This window comes from Nycticebus coucang, chromosome 4 (assembly GCF_027406575.1).
Source record: "Nycticebus coucang isolate mNycCou1 chromosome 4, mNycCou1.pri, whole genome shotgun sequence".
Taxonomy (NCBI): Eukaryota; Metazoa; Chordata; class Mammalia; order Primates; family Lorisidae; genus Nycticebus; species Nycticebus coucang.
This window is the reverse complement of record NC_069783.1, coordinates 91,960,738-91,978,068: the sequence shown is the minus strand read 5'-3', so window position 1 is coordinate 91,978,068 and position 17,331 is coordinate 91,960,738. Positions and strand designations below refer to the sequence as shown.

The following is a 17,331-nucleotide window of genomic DNA, read 5'->3' as shown; positions in this document are numbered from 1 at the left end:
TATGGGAGAAGGAGCCAATGCCATGGCTAGTCTTTATTGGAAAAAAGAAACTTTACAGCACATTTTGAGTAAATTAGTGCAGGAGCCTTAATGTGCGAACTGGTGGGGCACCAGTTTGTAATGGGCTCCACAATTAGGGCATCGCTGGGCCTCGCCTTTGTGCAGCCAGAACCAGATGACGGTACTGTTGTCCTCTTCACCTAAAAGGAAAAGAGATGGTTGAAGGTCATCTGGCCTAGAACGGGAGACTTTCAATATTGATTTCTTTTCCTGAAATATCGCTGAAATATAAATAAAACTATGGTTGACATCTTTAGAAATGAATTTAAGCTCTCCTCTCCATTTATCAGATGAAGAAATTGAAGTTACCTGCAACTAAACCTTGTATTGGGGTCACTGTAAGTTCTAACAATTCACTTGCCTATGTAGAATCCCAAAGCAGGATGCATTCTGGTATGTACTCCTAGCACCTAAAATGGGCTTGGCACAGAAGTAAAACAATAAATACTTTCTGGAGGAATACTCCTTCATGATGCACTTTCAGTGAGCCAGTCTTGTTAGTGTTCTCTTTCTAGTAAGGATGATCTACTCAGGCATGATGAGGCTTGCAGGGCCTCAGGTGCAAAGAAGGACCTTAGAACAACTTTTTTACAAACATGCACTCACACAGCTTATAGACACCCTATATAATCGGATATGTTAAGCAAATGGATAAGAAAAAAAGGTGAGGTACTTACAGATACAGCCCACTATTCGCTTGTCGGTGATGGAAGGGACTAAATTAGGGTCTTCCTTGGTGCCTGAAGCTCCCTTTGGCGGTAGCATATTGTATGGGTCCTAAAAAAGGCAAGAACTGAGTCACTATGCCAAATAACCCCTACTCTCCAGAAGCTCAGGGGGTTGTTCTTGCAAGCCAGGTTTCCAGGATCAACAGAGAGACTACTCTGATCACACCCCAAACCATAAACTCCACAGAAGGGAGTTTCTCCTCACCAGTCCCTTCCGTGCTGCCATCATGACCTCCCTCTCCAGCCCAGTCGCCTGCTCCTCATCAGTAGGAACACCACCTAAAGTAAAAAATAAGTAAATTAGGCTATTGACTGAAATGACCAGGACAGAAAAATACGGAAATTATCAAGATAGAAAATGTCTAACTTTGAATGGACTGATAAGCTGCTAAAGCAGTGGTTCTCAACCTTCCTAATGCCGCGGCCCTTTAATGCAGTTCCTGTGGGTCGCGACCCACAGGTTGACAACGACTGTAAACGCTACCCAAAGTGGGTAACACTAGGAGCTTTTTTTCTACCAACTGCCGAGGCCAATTATTCGACATTTTTCTAAAAGGTCAGAGCCCGTTCATCTTGAGATAGGCTCAGGTCTGAAGGGCGGCCGGGCCTCTCCCCATCCCGGTTGCAGCCTCAGACCTCTAAGGTCATCCCAGCACCTCTATTTAGTACACTTTCTCAGCTGGGTAAATTCGGCGGGCGGCGGCCCGGAATTACAGATGAGACGGCCGCGGAACCTGAGGCAATGGGGGCCATCAGATGGTTACTGGGACCCGGAGAAGCCGAACGGCCCGCCCGGCTTTGCTGCCCTAGGACCACCCCGGAGGCGCAACAACGCCGATCCCTGGCGCGCCCGGCAAGCCGAGTACCTCCAGACGCCATGGAGCGCACCGCAGCCGACGCATTGGAACCGCGGGCTCTCAGGGCCTGCGCGGCCAGAGCTCCAGCTCTACGAAGTAACCTTGAAGCCATCATAAGCACAAGCAGCAGCACTTCCGGGAACAGGCTGTAGAGTCGGGCGGGACTTCCGGGGACAGACCTCTCTCTTCTCCAGGTCAGTTTTCCGCTTCCTTCCCGCCCCCAAACCCGCCTACGCCCGCAACGAGGGGGTAGTGCGCATGCCCAGCTCTGCCTCCTTGCCTCCACTGCGCAGCTTCCGCGGCTTGGGGGCATGGATCTGCCTTGTAGCGTTTTCAGGTAGGTGTGATGTGGAAAAGGTATTTTGTTTGCGTTCCTTGAAACTGAATGTCCCAAGCACACTGCAGTTTTTGTTTCTTGATCGTCCTGTTCAGCAGAAGTGGTGGCTGCGTGTGGAAGTCATTAACAGACTTATGCCTCATGTTCCATTATTGGAATAGTGAGGTGGGAGTTATTTATACCTTACTGCTCAAGGTGATCGCCTAGGTTTGATTTTTAAAATGTGCCTGCCTCTTGAGGATGTATGTTTTCACGTGGTGCACAGACTTAGTCACTGCTGCAGATACTGGGTGCTAGAAGCTTGTAAAAAAACAAGTGAAAAAAAAAGATAAGAGACTTTACATCTTTTGTATTAACCTGGATGAAGGTGGAATGCATTCTTCTTAGTAAAGCATCACAAGAATGAAGAAGCAAGAATCCAGTGTACTCAATTCTAATATGAAGGCAATAGATGATTTAATACAAGGTGGGGGGAGGAGAATGAGAGAGCTGGGAGAGGGGAGGAGGTAGAGGGATAGGGAGACACGGTATATGGCACACCTCTTGGGGGCGGGATACAATTACAAGAGAGACTTTACCTAATAACCGCAATTAATGTAACCTAATTCTTTGTACCGTCAATGAATCCCAAACATTAAAAAAAAAAAGTGATATGAATGATTGGAAAATTTCTGAAGAAGCATCCAAAGAGGTAAATACATTTTGACTGCACTATATATTATACTACTAATCTTTTTTCCTTACTTCTGTACTAGTTATGCTATTGTACTGTAAAAAGAAAATACTAAAGATTTTTTCTCCTGTTGTGAGTTTGACATGTTGCATGTTCCATTTTAGGAGCACTAGGCAAGACCATACTACCAGGACTAATATCTTTTTCTTTTTTAGTTGAAATCATCTTACTAAGTCTCAAGATTCCTCGAATTCTAAGTTTACATGAAATAACGGACGTGTTAGAGAAGATGACAGCATAGAAGCAAGTGCCATAGCCACCTAAAAATGCTCAGCACCTGATTCTGATGAGGACTCAGGAGATGTGGAACAAATAATCTGCCTGGTTCTTTGTTTAGTGCACCTGCATAACTTATTCAGGATGGCTACTACACTGAGTTTGCCTCAGACGATCCCTTATGCACCTGAAAATGACACTTTTGATTATGACATTCCATCTAGGTCTACTGCACCACCTCCTCCATCAAAGAAAAAGGAAATGACAAAAATTGTTCAGAAATGGAAAAAACCTAAGTGCACAGCCTGTAGCAGGTAGAGTTACAGAACCACCAAAAGATTTCTTCACTGAAATGAGTACCCCCAGAGAAATTCTTTAACTTTTTTTTTGAGACAGAGTCTCACTATGTAGCCCTCAGTAGAGTGCTGTGGCATCACAGCTCACAGCACCTCAAACTCTTGGGCTTAAGGGATTCTCTTGCCTCAGCGCCCGCCACAATGCCCAGCTATTTTTTGTTGCAGTTGTTTATTGTTTAGCTGGCCTGGGCTGTGTTTGAACCTGCCAGCCTTGGTGTATGTGGCTGATGCCATAACCACTGTGCTACGAGCGCCAAGCCACTTCAACTCTTTCTTAATAATGAGGCCATTGAACTCACTGTCACATACTCCAACTTATACACTGCAAGTAAAGGTATAAATCTTGGTTTAACTAGCTCTGAATTCAAATGTTTCCAGGGAATTGTTTTTCTGATTGGTAAACCAGTCTCTGTTCCTAGAAGGTGTATGTTCTGGGAACAAAAAACAGATTTACATAATTACTCATTAGTGCTGCCCTGAAACAGGGCCATTTTGAAACTATATGTGTATTTTTTTTTTCTTGAGACAGTTTCATTTTGTCACCCTCGGTAGAGTGCTATGGTGTCACAGCAACCTCAAACTCTTGAGCTTAAGTGATTCTCTTGCCTCAGCCTACTCTGTAGTTGGAACTAGGGGCACCTGTCATAATGCCTCTTTTTAGAGACAGGGTCTCACTCTTGCTCAGGCTGGTCTCAAACCTGTGAGCTCAAGCAGTCCACCCACCTCAGCCTTCCAGAGTTCTAGGATTACAGGTGTGAACCACTGCGTCCGGCCTCAAACTATATTTTCTAATTTGCATGTTGCTGACAATGCAAATTTGGACCCAATGGACAAGTGTTCCAAGTTGTGACCTCTTATAACAGCTGTTCTCAACCTGTGGGTCAAGACCCACATGAATGTATTAAAGGGCCGTGGCATTAGGAAGGTTGAGAACCACTGTGTTATTAAGTACACTCAATGAGAGACATGAATTTTGTTCTAAATGAAACAGTTCAACTCTGATGAATGCATGGTTCCATATGTTGGTCATCATGGGTGCAACAATTTATTAAAAGCTCATTTGGTTTGGCTTTATGCTCTGGTGTGGTACAATGCATCTGGGCTACACTAGCTGGTTTCAGCCGTATCAGGGTAAAACCCCAAATACTAAACATGAGGAATGCGGTGTTGGTGAATCACTTGTCCTGCAGTTTAATGAGGCACTTACAGAGGCATACCCTGGATAATACCATTTGAATTTGATAACCTTTTCACCAGTATTGCACTTCTTGGTGAGCTCAGTTCAATGGGACATCAGGCAACAGATAGAGTAAGAGGTATAGTAAGCAAGGATCACATAGACAAAGCTCCATGGGAATCAGATGTAGCTCTGAAGAAAAAAGAATTAGACACAATGGATTATCGAATTGATGGCACAGGCAATACTGCCTGCAGATGGAATGGTAACAGTCGTTACTGTGCCTCATCTGGTGCCAGTATCAATCCCGTGTCTTGTTAGTTGTCATTCCCAGAAACTGAAAAAGAAGATCCAAGTTCAGCAGCCAAACATGATCAAATGTATAACCATATTATGGGAGGCATAGGCAGAGCTGATGACAACATTGGTAAGTATCAGCCATCAATCCATGGAAAGAAATGGTATCCAAGCCCTCTTTCATTCTATTTTGAACTGGTGTTAACGAAATGTTTGATAACTGCGCAAAACATACAACAAGAAGCAAATGGATTTTCTGGGGTTTCATCAATGTGTGGTATGCCATTATTTGGAGACCTATGGTCAACCTCCAGAACCTGGCCAAAGAAGACAACCTTCTCAGAAGCATAACATTGACATTATAATGGCATGCATCATGTGGTAGTTAAACAGGGAAAGCAAACACAGTGTGCTGAATGTTATAAGAATATCACTTTTTTTTTTTTTTTTTGAGACAGAATCTCTGTTGCCTTCGGTAGAGTGTCGTAACGTCACAGCTCACGGCAACCTCTAGCTCTTGGGCTTAGGCAATTCTCTTGCCTCAGCCTCCCAAGTAGCTGGGACTACAGGCACCTACCACAATGCGCAGCTATTTTTTGTTGCAGTTTGGCAGGGGCAAGGTTTGAACCTACCACCCTCGGTATATGGGACCATCGCCCTACTCAGGAGCCATAGGCGCCACCCAGAATATCATTTTTCAATGCGTAAATGTGATGTTGCCTTATATGTGAAGTGTTCTGTTGAATATCACTGAATAGCAGGTGTCATCACTTCCTAAGAAATATGATTTTTAAACATTATAATGTTACAGGGGTTTTGCCTAGTGTTCTATTTTTGTAATGCCACTGAACAATGGAATATAATTATTTTTTATTGGCTGGGTGCGGTGGCTCACGCTGGGAGACTGAGGCAGGTGAATTGCCTGAGCTCACAGGTGGGAGACCAGCCTAAGCAAGAGCAAGACCCCCTTTCTAAAAATAGCCGGGCATTGTAGGGGACGCCTGTAGTCCCAGCTACTTGGGAGGCTGAGACAAAAATAATCACTTGAGCCCAAGAGTTTGAGGTTGATTGAGCTGTGATGACACTACCAGAGGTGACAAAGTGAGACTCTGTCCCAAGGAAAAAAATTTTTTTTCTCTTCAAATTCTTGTTCCTTAAATTTTTCTAGGTAACATATGAATTTCATGCAAAAAAAAAAAAAAAAATCAAAAATTTCCGCTCAGCGCCTGTAGCTCAGCAGCTTGGGTGCCAGCCACATAACCGGAGCTGGTGGGTTCGAACCCAGCAGGAGCCTGCCAAACAACAACTACAACCAAAAAATAGCCAGGTGTGGCAGACGGCTGTAGTCCCAGCTACTTGGGAGGCTGAGGCAAGAGAATCGCTTAAGCTCCAGAGTTTGAGGTTGCTGTGGAGCACTCTACCAAGGGCCACATAGTGAGACTCTATCTCAAAAAAGAAAAAAAAAATTATTTTTTTCAACTTCCAACATAAGTGTGTTAATTTCCAGTCTGTCCAGAGACCTGCTGAACCCCAAATTCCTTGAATTTAGGAATGGTCTCCTAAAGAACCACTAGTTAGTCAGCGCCTGTAGCTCAAGTGGCTAAGGCACCAGCAACATACACCAAAGCTGGCAGGATCGAATCCAGCCCGGGCCTGCCAAACAACAACTACAACCAAAAATTAGCCGGGCGTTGTGGTGGGTAGTCCCAGCTACTTGGGAGGCTGTAGCAAAAGAATCGCTTAAGCCCAGGAGTTGGAGGTTGCCGTGAGCTGTGATGCTACAACACTCTACCCAGGGCGACAGCTTGAGGCTCTGTCTGAAAAAAAAAAGAACCACTAGTTAGGCTAGTTAATGGCAATGTTAGTTCCTCTGGCATGTGTGAGCTATCACAAACTTGTTACGTTGGCTAGAATTTGAACAGGACCTACCTGCAGGTGCAGCATCACTTTCCTGTTACATTCTGTGCTGGAGGATGTGTAGGTCCACGCCTACGATGATGAGAGGGAGAGGAGAAGGTTAGGTCCAGACGTGGGACCTCTCCCAGGGCCAAGGTGTGATGTGGGCTGATGTGGGATGAGGAAGTAGGCATTCCTTGAGGTTATTAGATAAGGAGCAGGAAGGGGGGTTAATGGAAATTCAGTCACAGAACTTGCTGTGGCTAAAGTTCCTTGTTTAAGACAGAAAACATCTTCCATAGCTCTGAATTGCTGAGGGTAGGGTGTACAGGTTTCTTAGCAACATGGGTATTCAAGAGCCCTTGGAAATGCTGTACCCATCAGCTCCTAACACTTTGTTCACATTGTCAGTATAGTCCTATAGCAGTCTAGCTGCATTGCAATATCTGTTTCCCTACCAAATGGATTATCCCTTTGCAGTGGGAATCATGCTCTATTCATCATTGAATCCCCAGTGCACTGCAGAGGCCTAGGGTATAATAGGATCCAGTAATTTTTACAGAATTTAGTACTTGGACAGATTATACGAAAAGGTTTGTAGGGCTTCTCCTACCCAGTGAGGTAAATTGGGGAGGGTGGAAGTCCCATGTGTTCCCACCTGACCCAAGCAGGTTATGATTTTCTTTTTAGAGACATTGTTACACAGTGTTTTTCAACCTTTATCTTACAACACACCTGAACCTATAAACTTTCATAGCACATTTAAATTATGTTGATAAAGAGAGTAAAAGTAAGAATATACTTACTGTGCTTTGAACTTTTGAAAATAATTTAATGATCTTTAAAAATTTTCATGGTATACCTAAGATCCTCTCATGGCACACCAGTGTGCCGTAGCACACCAGTTAAAAATCACTGGTGTACAGGATTGTCAGAGCTCACTGCAGCCTCCCAACTCTTAGGCCAAAGCAATCCTCCAGCCTCAGCTTCCCCAGTAGCTGGGACTATAAACATGAACCAGCAGGACCAGCTCCAGGTTATGCTATTTTCAAAAGGACCTGGTGGGGCACTGCTTCATAGGATCAGATCTGGTCTTCCTGGTTGCCCCCTCCACCAAGATAAAAATCTCTATTCTGAGGTAAACAATGTCTTGATCCTCTTTAAAGGTGGGTTTTGCTTTAAATGTGTTCTGCTTTTACTCCCTTCTCCCTTTCCTCCACCACATCCCCTCCAAATTAACTTGGGGGAAAAAATTCTGAGAAATGTTCCCCAAGGATCTATAATTTGCACCATGTGGTGGGGGCGGGGAATATTTGTCTGGAAAATAGCTAGTCTCACTGGCTAGTTCAGCCAGTCACTTTTTCTCCTTTTGGTCACCATTTCCTCATAAGTAAAATTGTGATTAGAGTAGCTCAGTATTTCTTGGAATCCAAGTCTTAAGATACGCTCTCAAGAAAGTCAAGACAGGGAAGTCTCACATTTAATGACCACCCTCTTGGGGATATACCCTAGCATATTAAGGGCTCTGCTAAGGCCTGCAGCAAAGAACCATTGTTTAATATTCACCTGTAATTCAAGCCAGAGTTTTCCCATCTTAACTGACATGAAACCCTTTCCTGAGGAACAACTACTCACCTGCCCTTCAGCAGACCAGTGAGATATTCATCTCTGATCTGTGATGATTTCCTGCTTCCTGACCATAGGTAGTTTAGTCTAGGCTATAAAAAGGAAATTGAATTTAGGCTTGTCTCTGTCTCATAAGTAGGCTTGCCTAATAGAAAATTTTTCAGGCCCTCATCCAAAACTTCACCCTAGTATTATTCAGATTGTATGGGTAAACTCCAAGGTCAAGACAGGCTCCCCACCCAACCCCTGCTGCCTCCAGCTTCCACCACTCTCCGCTCACAACCCTGTCCACTCAGATCTCCTTGGGAATAAACTTTTATTGAATATTATTTTTTACTTTATAGGATTTTTAGTTGTTGAAATAAATGCACATTGGTATAAGTTAAATATAGATGTGTCAGGAAAAGGTTAACTGGGGTTTATCCTTTTATTTTCTTTTCTCTATGCCAGGGTTTCTCAACCTTGGCACAACTGATATTTTGGGCTGGTAATTTTTTGTGGGTTGATGGCAGGGGGCCTGTGCAGTGTTCTTTATATGCCTATGCCATTCAGTCATGACAACCAAAAATGTCTTCAGCCATTAACACATGTCCCCTGGGGGAAGGTGGGGACAAAACTACCCCAGTGGAGCATCACTGCTGAATGCCTATATAAGCAAATTCAAACAAATACCCACATATAGGAAGTTTCTTTAAAATTATGTATGGATATGAAATATGAAAATATATCACTACTATACAAATTATTAGTAAATAGCCTATTTCACTTAACAAAATATTTTGTGTACAACACTCCATAAAATACATACAGATCAATACATACAGATCTAAATTACACAACTGCTGTATCACATTGCCTTCTATTAATGTACTGTTATCTACCCAGCCATCTCCCCTTCATGAGTACTTGGATGGTTTCTAGTTTTTTGCCTCTCAAACAAACAATGCTGCAGTGCATATCTGTGCACATAAAACCTTAGATTCTAGAATTTTTGTTTCTGAGGAATACAGACAAAATGTTTGTGTGTGTCGAACATTTTAATAACATTCTGCCAGACTGTTATTAAATTTTGAAGCAACTCACACTCTTATCAGTAGGACATGCGAGTCTCTGCTTCCAAGCCTGAGAGTTACAGGTGTTTTTGAAGTCTGACCACTGATGAATTCTGATGAATGAAATGAATGATGAGATGCTTTTGGGCAGCACCTGTGGCTTAGTGGGTAGGGCGCCGGCCCCATATACTGAGGGTGGCAGGTTCAAACCCGGCCCCAGCCAAACAGCAACAACAAAAAAAATAGCCGGGCGTTGTGGTGGGTGCCTATAGTCCCAGCTACTCGTCAGGCTGAGGCAAGAGAATTGCCTAAGCCCAGGAGTTAGAGGTTGCTGTGAGCTGTGTGATGCCACGACACTCTACCAAGGGCGATAGAGTGAGACTCTGTCTCTACAAAAAAAAGAAAGAAAAATGAGATGCTTTTAGTGCTGTTGGTGAATGACAGCAAACAACAATGACAACTGTTTACATTTTCAGTTCCCTGACTTCTGAGGCAGCTGAGCATCTTTTCAGATGTTTATTGGTTATCTGCATTGAACTGCTGGACTCAAGGACTCAGGCAAACTACTCAACTTCTTTTTGCCTTAGTTTCATTTTCTTTAAAAGGGTATATGTGAATCCTCGTAAATGTGGAATGTAAAGGTCTTAGCAAAATAACTAAGAAAATGCCACGAAAGCTATGTTGACTAGTGTGATAAAAATGTGTCAAATGGTCAATGAACCAAGTGTATGGTGCCCCATGATCATACTAATGTACACAGCTATGATTTAATAAAAATAAATAAATAAATAAATAAAACTGAAATGATACAGAGAAAATAAAAATAAAAAATAAAAGGAGAATAACAACTACCTCTCAGGGCTGTTGCGAGGTGAGTTAACTCTCTTAAAGCGTTCAGGACAGTGGCTAATACACAGTAAATGCTCAGGAAACATTAGCTTAAAAATTGCCTGTTTACAAAATATTCATTACAAAATTTTACAAAAAGGTGGCCAACGTGTAGTGAATGTTTGTAAATATTTTGCAAAATTTTGTAATGGAATATTTTGTAAACAAAGGTACATTTAGCTACAATTTACCGTTTTCCCTATGTATGGTGACTTAAGCTCAAGAGTTTGAGGTTGCTATGAGCTGTAATGCTATGGCCCTCTACCGAGGGCAACAAAGTGAGACTCTGTCTCAAAAAAAAAAATCTGTATCTACAAGAGGCCTGCTCCAGATAAATTTTATTACCTAAGAGATTTATCTGCCTAACCAAATAATCTTTATTCATCACATACTTTCCCCCTCCACCCCCTTATGACTTGTGTAGCCACCCTGCCCCAAAAGCCCAGCCCCTATCCCTTACTGTAGCTCAGAATGCTATTTATGGAAGCTTCAATCTTCTTAGAGATTCATGTTTTATGGGACTCCCTTACGTATGCATGTAATGAAATATGGTTTTTTTCCTATGTTAATCTGTCTTACATCAATTCCATTCCTAGCCTAGCCAAAGAACCTAGACAGGTAGAAGGAAGCCATTTTCTTCACCCCTATACTATTCAGAAATTAAACACTTTAAAAACTGGCTATTCATATTTTTACCTTTTTTTTTTTTCAAGACAGAGTCTCAATCTGTCGCCCAGGCTGAAGTGCAATGGTACAATCACAGCTCACTGTAACCCTGAACTCTTGGCTCAAGCCACCCTCCCTAGTTCAGCCTCCTGTGTAGATGGTAGTGTGTGCACCATACTTGGCTAGCTTTTCTTGGTTTTTTTAGAGATGGGGGTCTTGCTGTGTTGTCCAGGATGGTCACAAACTTCTGGCTTCAACAATCCTCCCACCTCAGCCTCCCAATGTGCTGGGACTACAGGTATGAGCTACCTACCCCACCTGGCCATATTCTTGAAGGGTTCTTTATCTTACTGATTTTCTGGGAGATTATATTAAGTCCTTTCCATGAGCCAAGGCTGGTCACTTTTCAAGAAGTATAATGTGCTTTTTGCTGTAATGTATTTCAAGAAAGAAAAAAGGACAAGGTCTGCTCTTGGTTTGGGCAGAATCCACACAAGCTTGAAATAATAGGGTAAAAAAGAAACTTATTCTGCATTTCTACTGCCTGAGGAGCAGCTCTGAGCTGTGACTGGATCATTTAACAAGGTATGTGAAGAAGGTTGAGCCAGTTTTTCATTATAAATGGGCAAGGGAGGAGGCTGCTGCAGCCTCACCATTCTGGAGGCCTGAGGAAGGTAAGACAAAGTGGCTGAGCCTCTGGGCCTCACTGGAAGTTGGGACCCTTCCAGCTAAAAGCCAAGTCAGAACAAACAAGTCTTTATGCAGATGCCACAAACCCAAAATGGGTCACCTGAACAGCTGTCAGCATGGAGCCCGGCTGAAGCTGGGCTCAGAGGGGTCATAAGAGGATACTTATTTAAAGGATTTTTTTTTTTTGGCTGGGGCTGGGTTAGAACCCACCACCTCCAACATATGGGGCTGGCGCCCTACTCCTTGAGCCACAGGCGCCGCCCAGATTTTTTTTTTTTTTTTTTGTAGAGACAGGGTCTCACTTTATGGCCCTCGGTAGAGTGCCATGGCCTCACACAGCTCACAGCAACCTCCAACTCCTGGGCTTAAGCGATTCTCTTGCCTCAGCCTCCCGAGTAGCTGGGACTACAGGCGCCCACCACAACGCCCGGCTACAGATTTTTTTTTTTTTTTTTAATTTTAGGAAACAATAGGAGTCTAGTGCAGTCCTCTTTCTGCATTGGGCACCTTCCCTTCAGCCTTGAGGATGCTGAGGAGTCTCCTGGCAGTGCAGCGCCTCTCTCATCATGTTCCTGTCTTCTCTGTTTACTGCTAGATATCTGAGAAGAATCAATCCCTCCCTGCCTCTAGCACTTCAGTGACCATTTACAGCTTGTTTTACCCCAACTGCCTTCTGGCCCCACTGTGCCCTGAAAATTCTATCACTAAGATCACCCTTGGCCTCTTATTTGCCAAGCCTCAGACTCTGTTTATAACCTCATTCTCTTAGCCACCTTCCAGAAGTTAACCATCTCCTCCTTACGTCTGTCAAAACTAAGCTTCCTTAGGCTTTTCAGCATGTCTTGTTGGCTTTTCTTCCTGTCAGGGGTTGGTACCCAGTGGCCATCACCCTGTCAGGCCCCATCAAAGCCCTCCGGCCACTCAAAGCCTGCTCTCCCCAGCTAAGCTGCCTATCTTTTTCTCCACTACATGATTCTTGAGAGTTTACAGAGTCAAGTTATCCAGAACTCATCTTCTTTCTGAGTTTCCTCTACCTCTTCCTCCTCCCTCCATCTCTTCCTTGCTTATAAACCTTCTCCTATTCCAGAGAATCAAGGCCAAATATCGTGGCAAGTCTAAATTCTTCCCCCTGCTGCCTTGGCATTCCAGCCACAACATATTCCTTGCTGCTTTTCCGATGCTTTTCCTATAGGAGACTTGCTGCCTCCTGGGGTGGGGAACTAATCACTTCTCATTCGTTTTCTCTAAGCACTTTGTACAAATCTATGGAGTTGGGTTTGGATCTGATGTTCCCTTTTCATTAGCTCTACAACTTTTACCAAGTAGTTTAACCTCTCTGAACATCTAAAAAATGGTGACAGAAATGCCCATGTCAGTTCAGAAATAACCCCACACATTTATGGTCATTGATTTTCAACATGGGTACCAAGACAATATAATGGGAGAATGAATAGTCTTTCCAACAAATGATGGTGAGGTAACTGCAAATGAATTAGAGAAGAATTCTGTTATGCAGAAGAATTAGACCTTTCTTTTTTTTTTTTTTTTTTGTAGAGACAGAGTCTCACTTTATGGCCCTCGGTAGAGTGCCGTGGCCTCACACAGCTCACAGCAACCTCCAACTCTTGGGCTTAAGCGATTCTCTTGCCTCAGCCTCCCAAGTAGCTGGGACTACAGGCGCCCGCCACAACGCCCGGCTATTTTTTGGTTGCAGTTTGGCCGGGGCTGGTTTTGAACCCGCCACCCTCGTTATATGGGGCCGGCGCCTTACCGACTGAGCCACAGGCACCGCCCGAATTAGACCTTTCTACATAACACACAAAAGTTAACTCAAAAGGAATCAAAGACCTAAATCAAGCTAGAAGAAGGCACAGCTGTAAATTTTAGTGACCTTGGATTAGGCAATCGTTTCTTAAACATCACATCTAATGAACAAGCAACAAAATCTCTTCATTCATCCCTCCTCCTGGAATCGCAGTTCTGTCCTCAGGAGAGGCACTTTACCCACCTCCACCCCCCAAAGGACTCCTGGGCCAATTAGTGGAGTCTCGAACAGTGTTACCTTCACTGGCTTTCATTCCGGTATGATATGCTCAAATAAGAATAACTTCCTGTTACCTCAGCCCCTGAATCCTTTGTGGGCTCTTAAAATTGGCATGGGTTCCAACAGAACTCACCTTGGGTCCACTCCCCTTATTAATGGCGTCTATCCTCTGAGCTGACAAAGTGGAGTGTCCCACCCATCTCTCCCACATGTCATCGCTTGGTTCTTCCTCAGCAATAGTCCCCGAAGTGGCCTCTATTATGTGCCTTGCCCGCTACTCCCACAAGCACTCTCACAACCAACTTTGGGACTCCCTGTTTCCAATCTCTCTCATTTCTGTTTGGCCTCTATTCCTCCAGTATTGAACAGGAAATGGATTCTGGCCCCCCGCCCCTTAAGGATCTTGTCAGGCTGGTGGACACCTAGGAATCCTGCGCTTCCCCATTGACAAGTGACCTCCCAGTGCTCAGGTATTCCATTTGCATTCATGCCTTTGTATGTTTCATTCCCTTTTTCTTGAATGCTTTTCTTCTTTCTGGAGATAAACTTTCAATTCAAATTTCAAGATTTTAGGCTAATGTTACCTTGCCTGAGGTCACAGACTCCACCAGACAGTGTTATCATCTCACTTCTGCATGTTCCTGGAGCACTCAGGGCACACCTCCATTATAAGGCTGATTACATTGAAGGGTTGTCATCTTTTTGCACATATTTTTATTTATGTATTTATTTATTTATTTATTTATTTATTTTTTGAGACAGAGTTTCACTTTGTCGCCCCTGGTAGAGTGCCCTGGCATCATAGCTCACAGCAACCTCTAACTCTTGGGCTCAAGCAATTCTCTTGCTTCAGCCTCCTGAGTAGCTGGGCCTACAGGCAGCCACCACAATGTCTGGCTATTTTTTTTTACAGATGGTGACACACTCTTGCTTAGACCAGTCTTGAACTCATGAGCTCAGGCTATCCGCCCACCTTGGCCTCCCAAACTGCTGGGATTACAGGCATGAGCCACTGCGCCAGGCCCCTTTTAGCACATATTTTTGAGTCTAGGAAACATGGTAGGTGCTCAGTGTTTGTTGAATGATAGAAATGTAAAATGGATAACTGCATTATATAAGACAATTGTTTTTAGTCATCTTCTGATGAACCTGGTTATTCAAAACATTTGTTACATAACATCTTTGTATAAGATCCTTCATGATCTTACTTTTAGAATTGAATTCAAAATTACTTTGAGAATTGAAAATAAGGAAAAAAGTGTTATTTCTTTCTACCATAGAGACTCTATCTTATAGAGAGAAGCATGGAGCCCTCTGTGTCCCTTTCACTTTTTTTTTCTTGGTTCCCAGAAAAAATAAAGTCTAAAAAAACAAAAGGCTTCTCAAAGAAGCCCCTAGGACACACATACAAATTCCTCCCTGTAGTGTCTCAGCTCTTAAGAATTTGTATAAATGGGTGATGCCTGTGGCTCAGTTGGTAGGGCACTGGCCCCACAGGGTGGCGGGTTCAGACCTGGCCTTGGCCAGCTAAAAACAACAGTGAACAACTGCAACAACAACAACAAAAAAAAGCCAGGCGTTGTGGCGGGCACCTGTAGTCCCAAGTACTTGGGAGGCTGAGACAAGAGAATCACTTAAGCCCAAGAGTTGAAGGTTGCTGTGAGCTGTGACGCCACAGGACTCTACCGAGGGTAACAAAAGGGAGACTCTGTCTCAAAGATAATAACAATAATAATAATAATTTGTATAACGTTGGCTCAGCGTCCGTAATACAGTGGTTATGGTGCCAGCCACATGTACCAAGGCTGGTGGGTTTGAACCCAACTCAGGCCAGCTAAACAACAATGACAACTGCAACAAAAAATAGCCAGGTGTTGTGATGGGCACCTATAGTCCCAGCTACTTGGGAGGCTGAGGCAACAGAATCACTTTAGCTCAGGAGTTGGAGGTTGCTGTGGGCTGCGTTGCCATGGCACTCAACCAAGGGCAACATGGTGAGACTCTGACTCAAAGAAAAAAACAAAAAAAAGAATTTGTAGAAATGTAATTTGGGATCAGAAACTAACACTTGCCTCCACTTCTGTAAAAGCCCACACCCACTTGGTAAATGGTCTGTGAAGCTAGTGAATGATGCCCCATGATCATATCAATGTACACAGCTATGATTTAATAATAAAAAAAAAAAGCCCACACCCACTTTCTCCAGCTCTATTCAAACTGACCAATGAGAAAGGTACCCATGGACAAGGAACCCTTGGCTAGAGATAAAAGGAAAAAGACAGAGCCAGTTGGGGAGCTTAGCCATTTTTGGACTCTAGCTCACCGTGGCTCTGGCTGCTGAAGTAAAGCCCTTCCTCTTTTAAACACAGATGTTAAGGTGTTTCTCTCTCTCCATCAGGCCTCATTTTCCTGCAATACCACGAAGCTCAGAGCCAGATTTAATGTTCACTCCAATAATCACATTAGTCCTCCTGAAAAAAATTTGGCTCTTTTCTCTCATTGTGGCTTTGATTTTATATAACCTTTCTGAAATCAGGCAGTGGAATTTGGAGGAAAAAGTATACATTCTGCAAAAATATGAATTCAAATAGCTCTGCACCTTGCAGTTGTATATCTTGAGCAACTACTTAATCTGAGCCTCCAATTTCCCTTTTATAGGGTTGATATAAGGATTTAGTTACAATGTACCTAGTGTATGTGACACACAGTAGATATATGATAATTCTTCAACAATGATAATTATATGAAGCAGAGGCTATCAATGAATAAAACAATTGAAAGTGTCACCCCAGTGGGTGGCGCCTGTGGCTCAGTGGGTAGGGTGCCGGCCCCATATACCAAGGAAGGCGGGTTCCAACCCAGCCTCTGCCAAATTGCTACAAAAAATAGCTGGGTGTTGTGGCGGGTGCCAGCTACTCGGGAGGCTGAGGCAAGCCTAAGCCCAGGAGTTGAAGGTTGCTGTGAGCTGTGAGGCCATGGCACTCTACTTAGGGCAATAAAGTGAGAACTCTGTCTCTAAAAAGAAAAGAAAAGAAAAGAAAACAGTGTCACCCCAGGCTGGCCTTTGGAAGAATAAGCAGCCACTCATATGAGATGACTTGTGAAGGAAAAAGCCAGTTTACCAAATAAAGCTCATCTCCTGTGACCAGTCCTATTACTGGGATCACTATTCAAAGGAGTCTTAGAAAGGTAACTTTTTAACTGGGTTAAGAGATCAACTCACTAGGAGTGAACACACACAACATGTGATTCCAGAGCAGAGCCTGGGGAAGGGAGTGAGGTGGGGGAAAGACAAGGCAGGTCCTCAGCTAGGCATGGCCAGGCCCCGCAAGGGTCTTCCATGCTGGGGTGGCTAAGCTGCCTGAAGCAGCCTGGTTTGCCAAAACCATTCTTTTCTGCTCCTTCCAGAGTCCTGAGAGGAATGTAGAGGGCTTCAAGGATACAGATCCTGAACACAGACAAAGTTAGGGCAATGGGTCCCGAAAGTGAAGACAAAACCCCGGAGATGTGGGAAAAGATAAGCCAGCAGCAGAGAGTTGAACGAATCCTAGCTCTCATAACCCTGCGTATGGCCCAGTGCCCAGCAGGTGGCCTCCAAGCCTCAGTTTCTTCATCTGAAAATTCAGAGTAGTAATAGCTTCCTCTAGCCTGCAGTGAAGATCAAATGAGGTAATGTTTCTGAAAGTAATTTGTACACCAAACAAGGGT

General features: G+C 43.7%; 1 protein-coding gene across 1 annotated transcript; it reads right to left on the bottom strand.

Moving 5' to 3' along the window:
* Positions 1–1,811, bottom strand: LOC128582997 (cytochrome c oxidase subunit 5B, mitochondrial). Its single transcript, XM_053586772.1, has 4 exons — positions 1,655–1,811; positions 994–1,067; positions 738–837; positions 1–200 (listed from the first exon to the last, which is right to left on the bottom strand). Exons 1-4 carry the CDS (start codon positions 1,758–1,760, stop codon positions 88–90), a joined length of 393 nt encoding a protein of 130 aa, XP_053442747.1. The 5' UTR covers positions 1,761–1,811; the 3' UTR covers positions 1–87.
* Between the last annotated feature and the right edge of the window lie 15,520 nt (positions 1,812–17,331).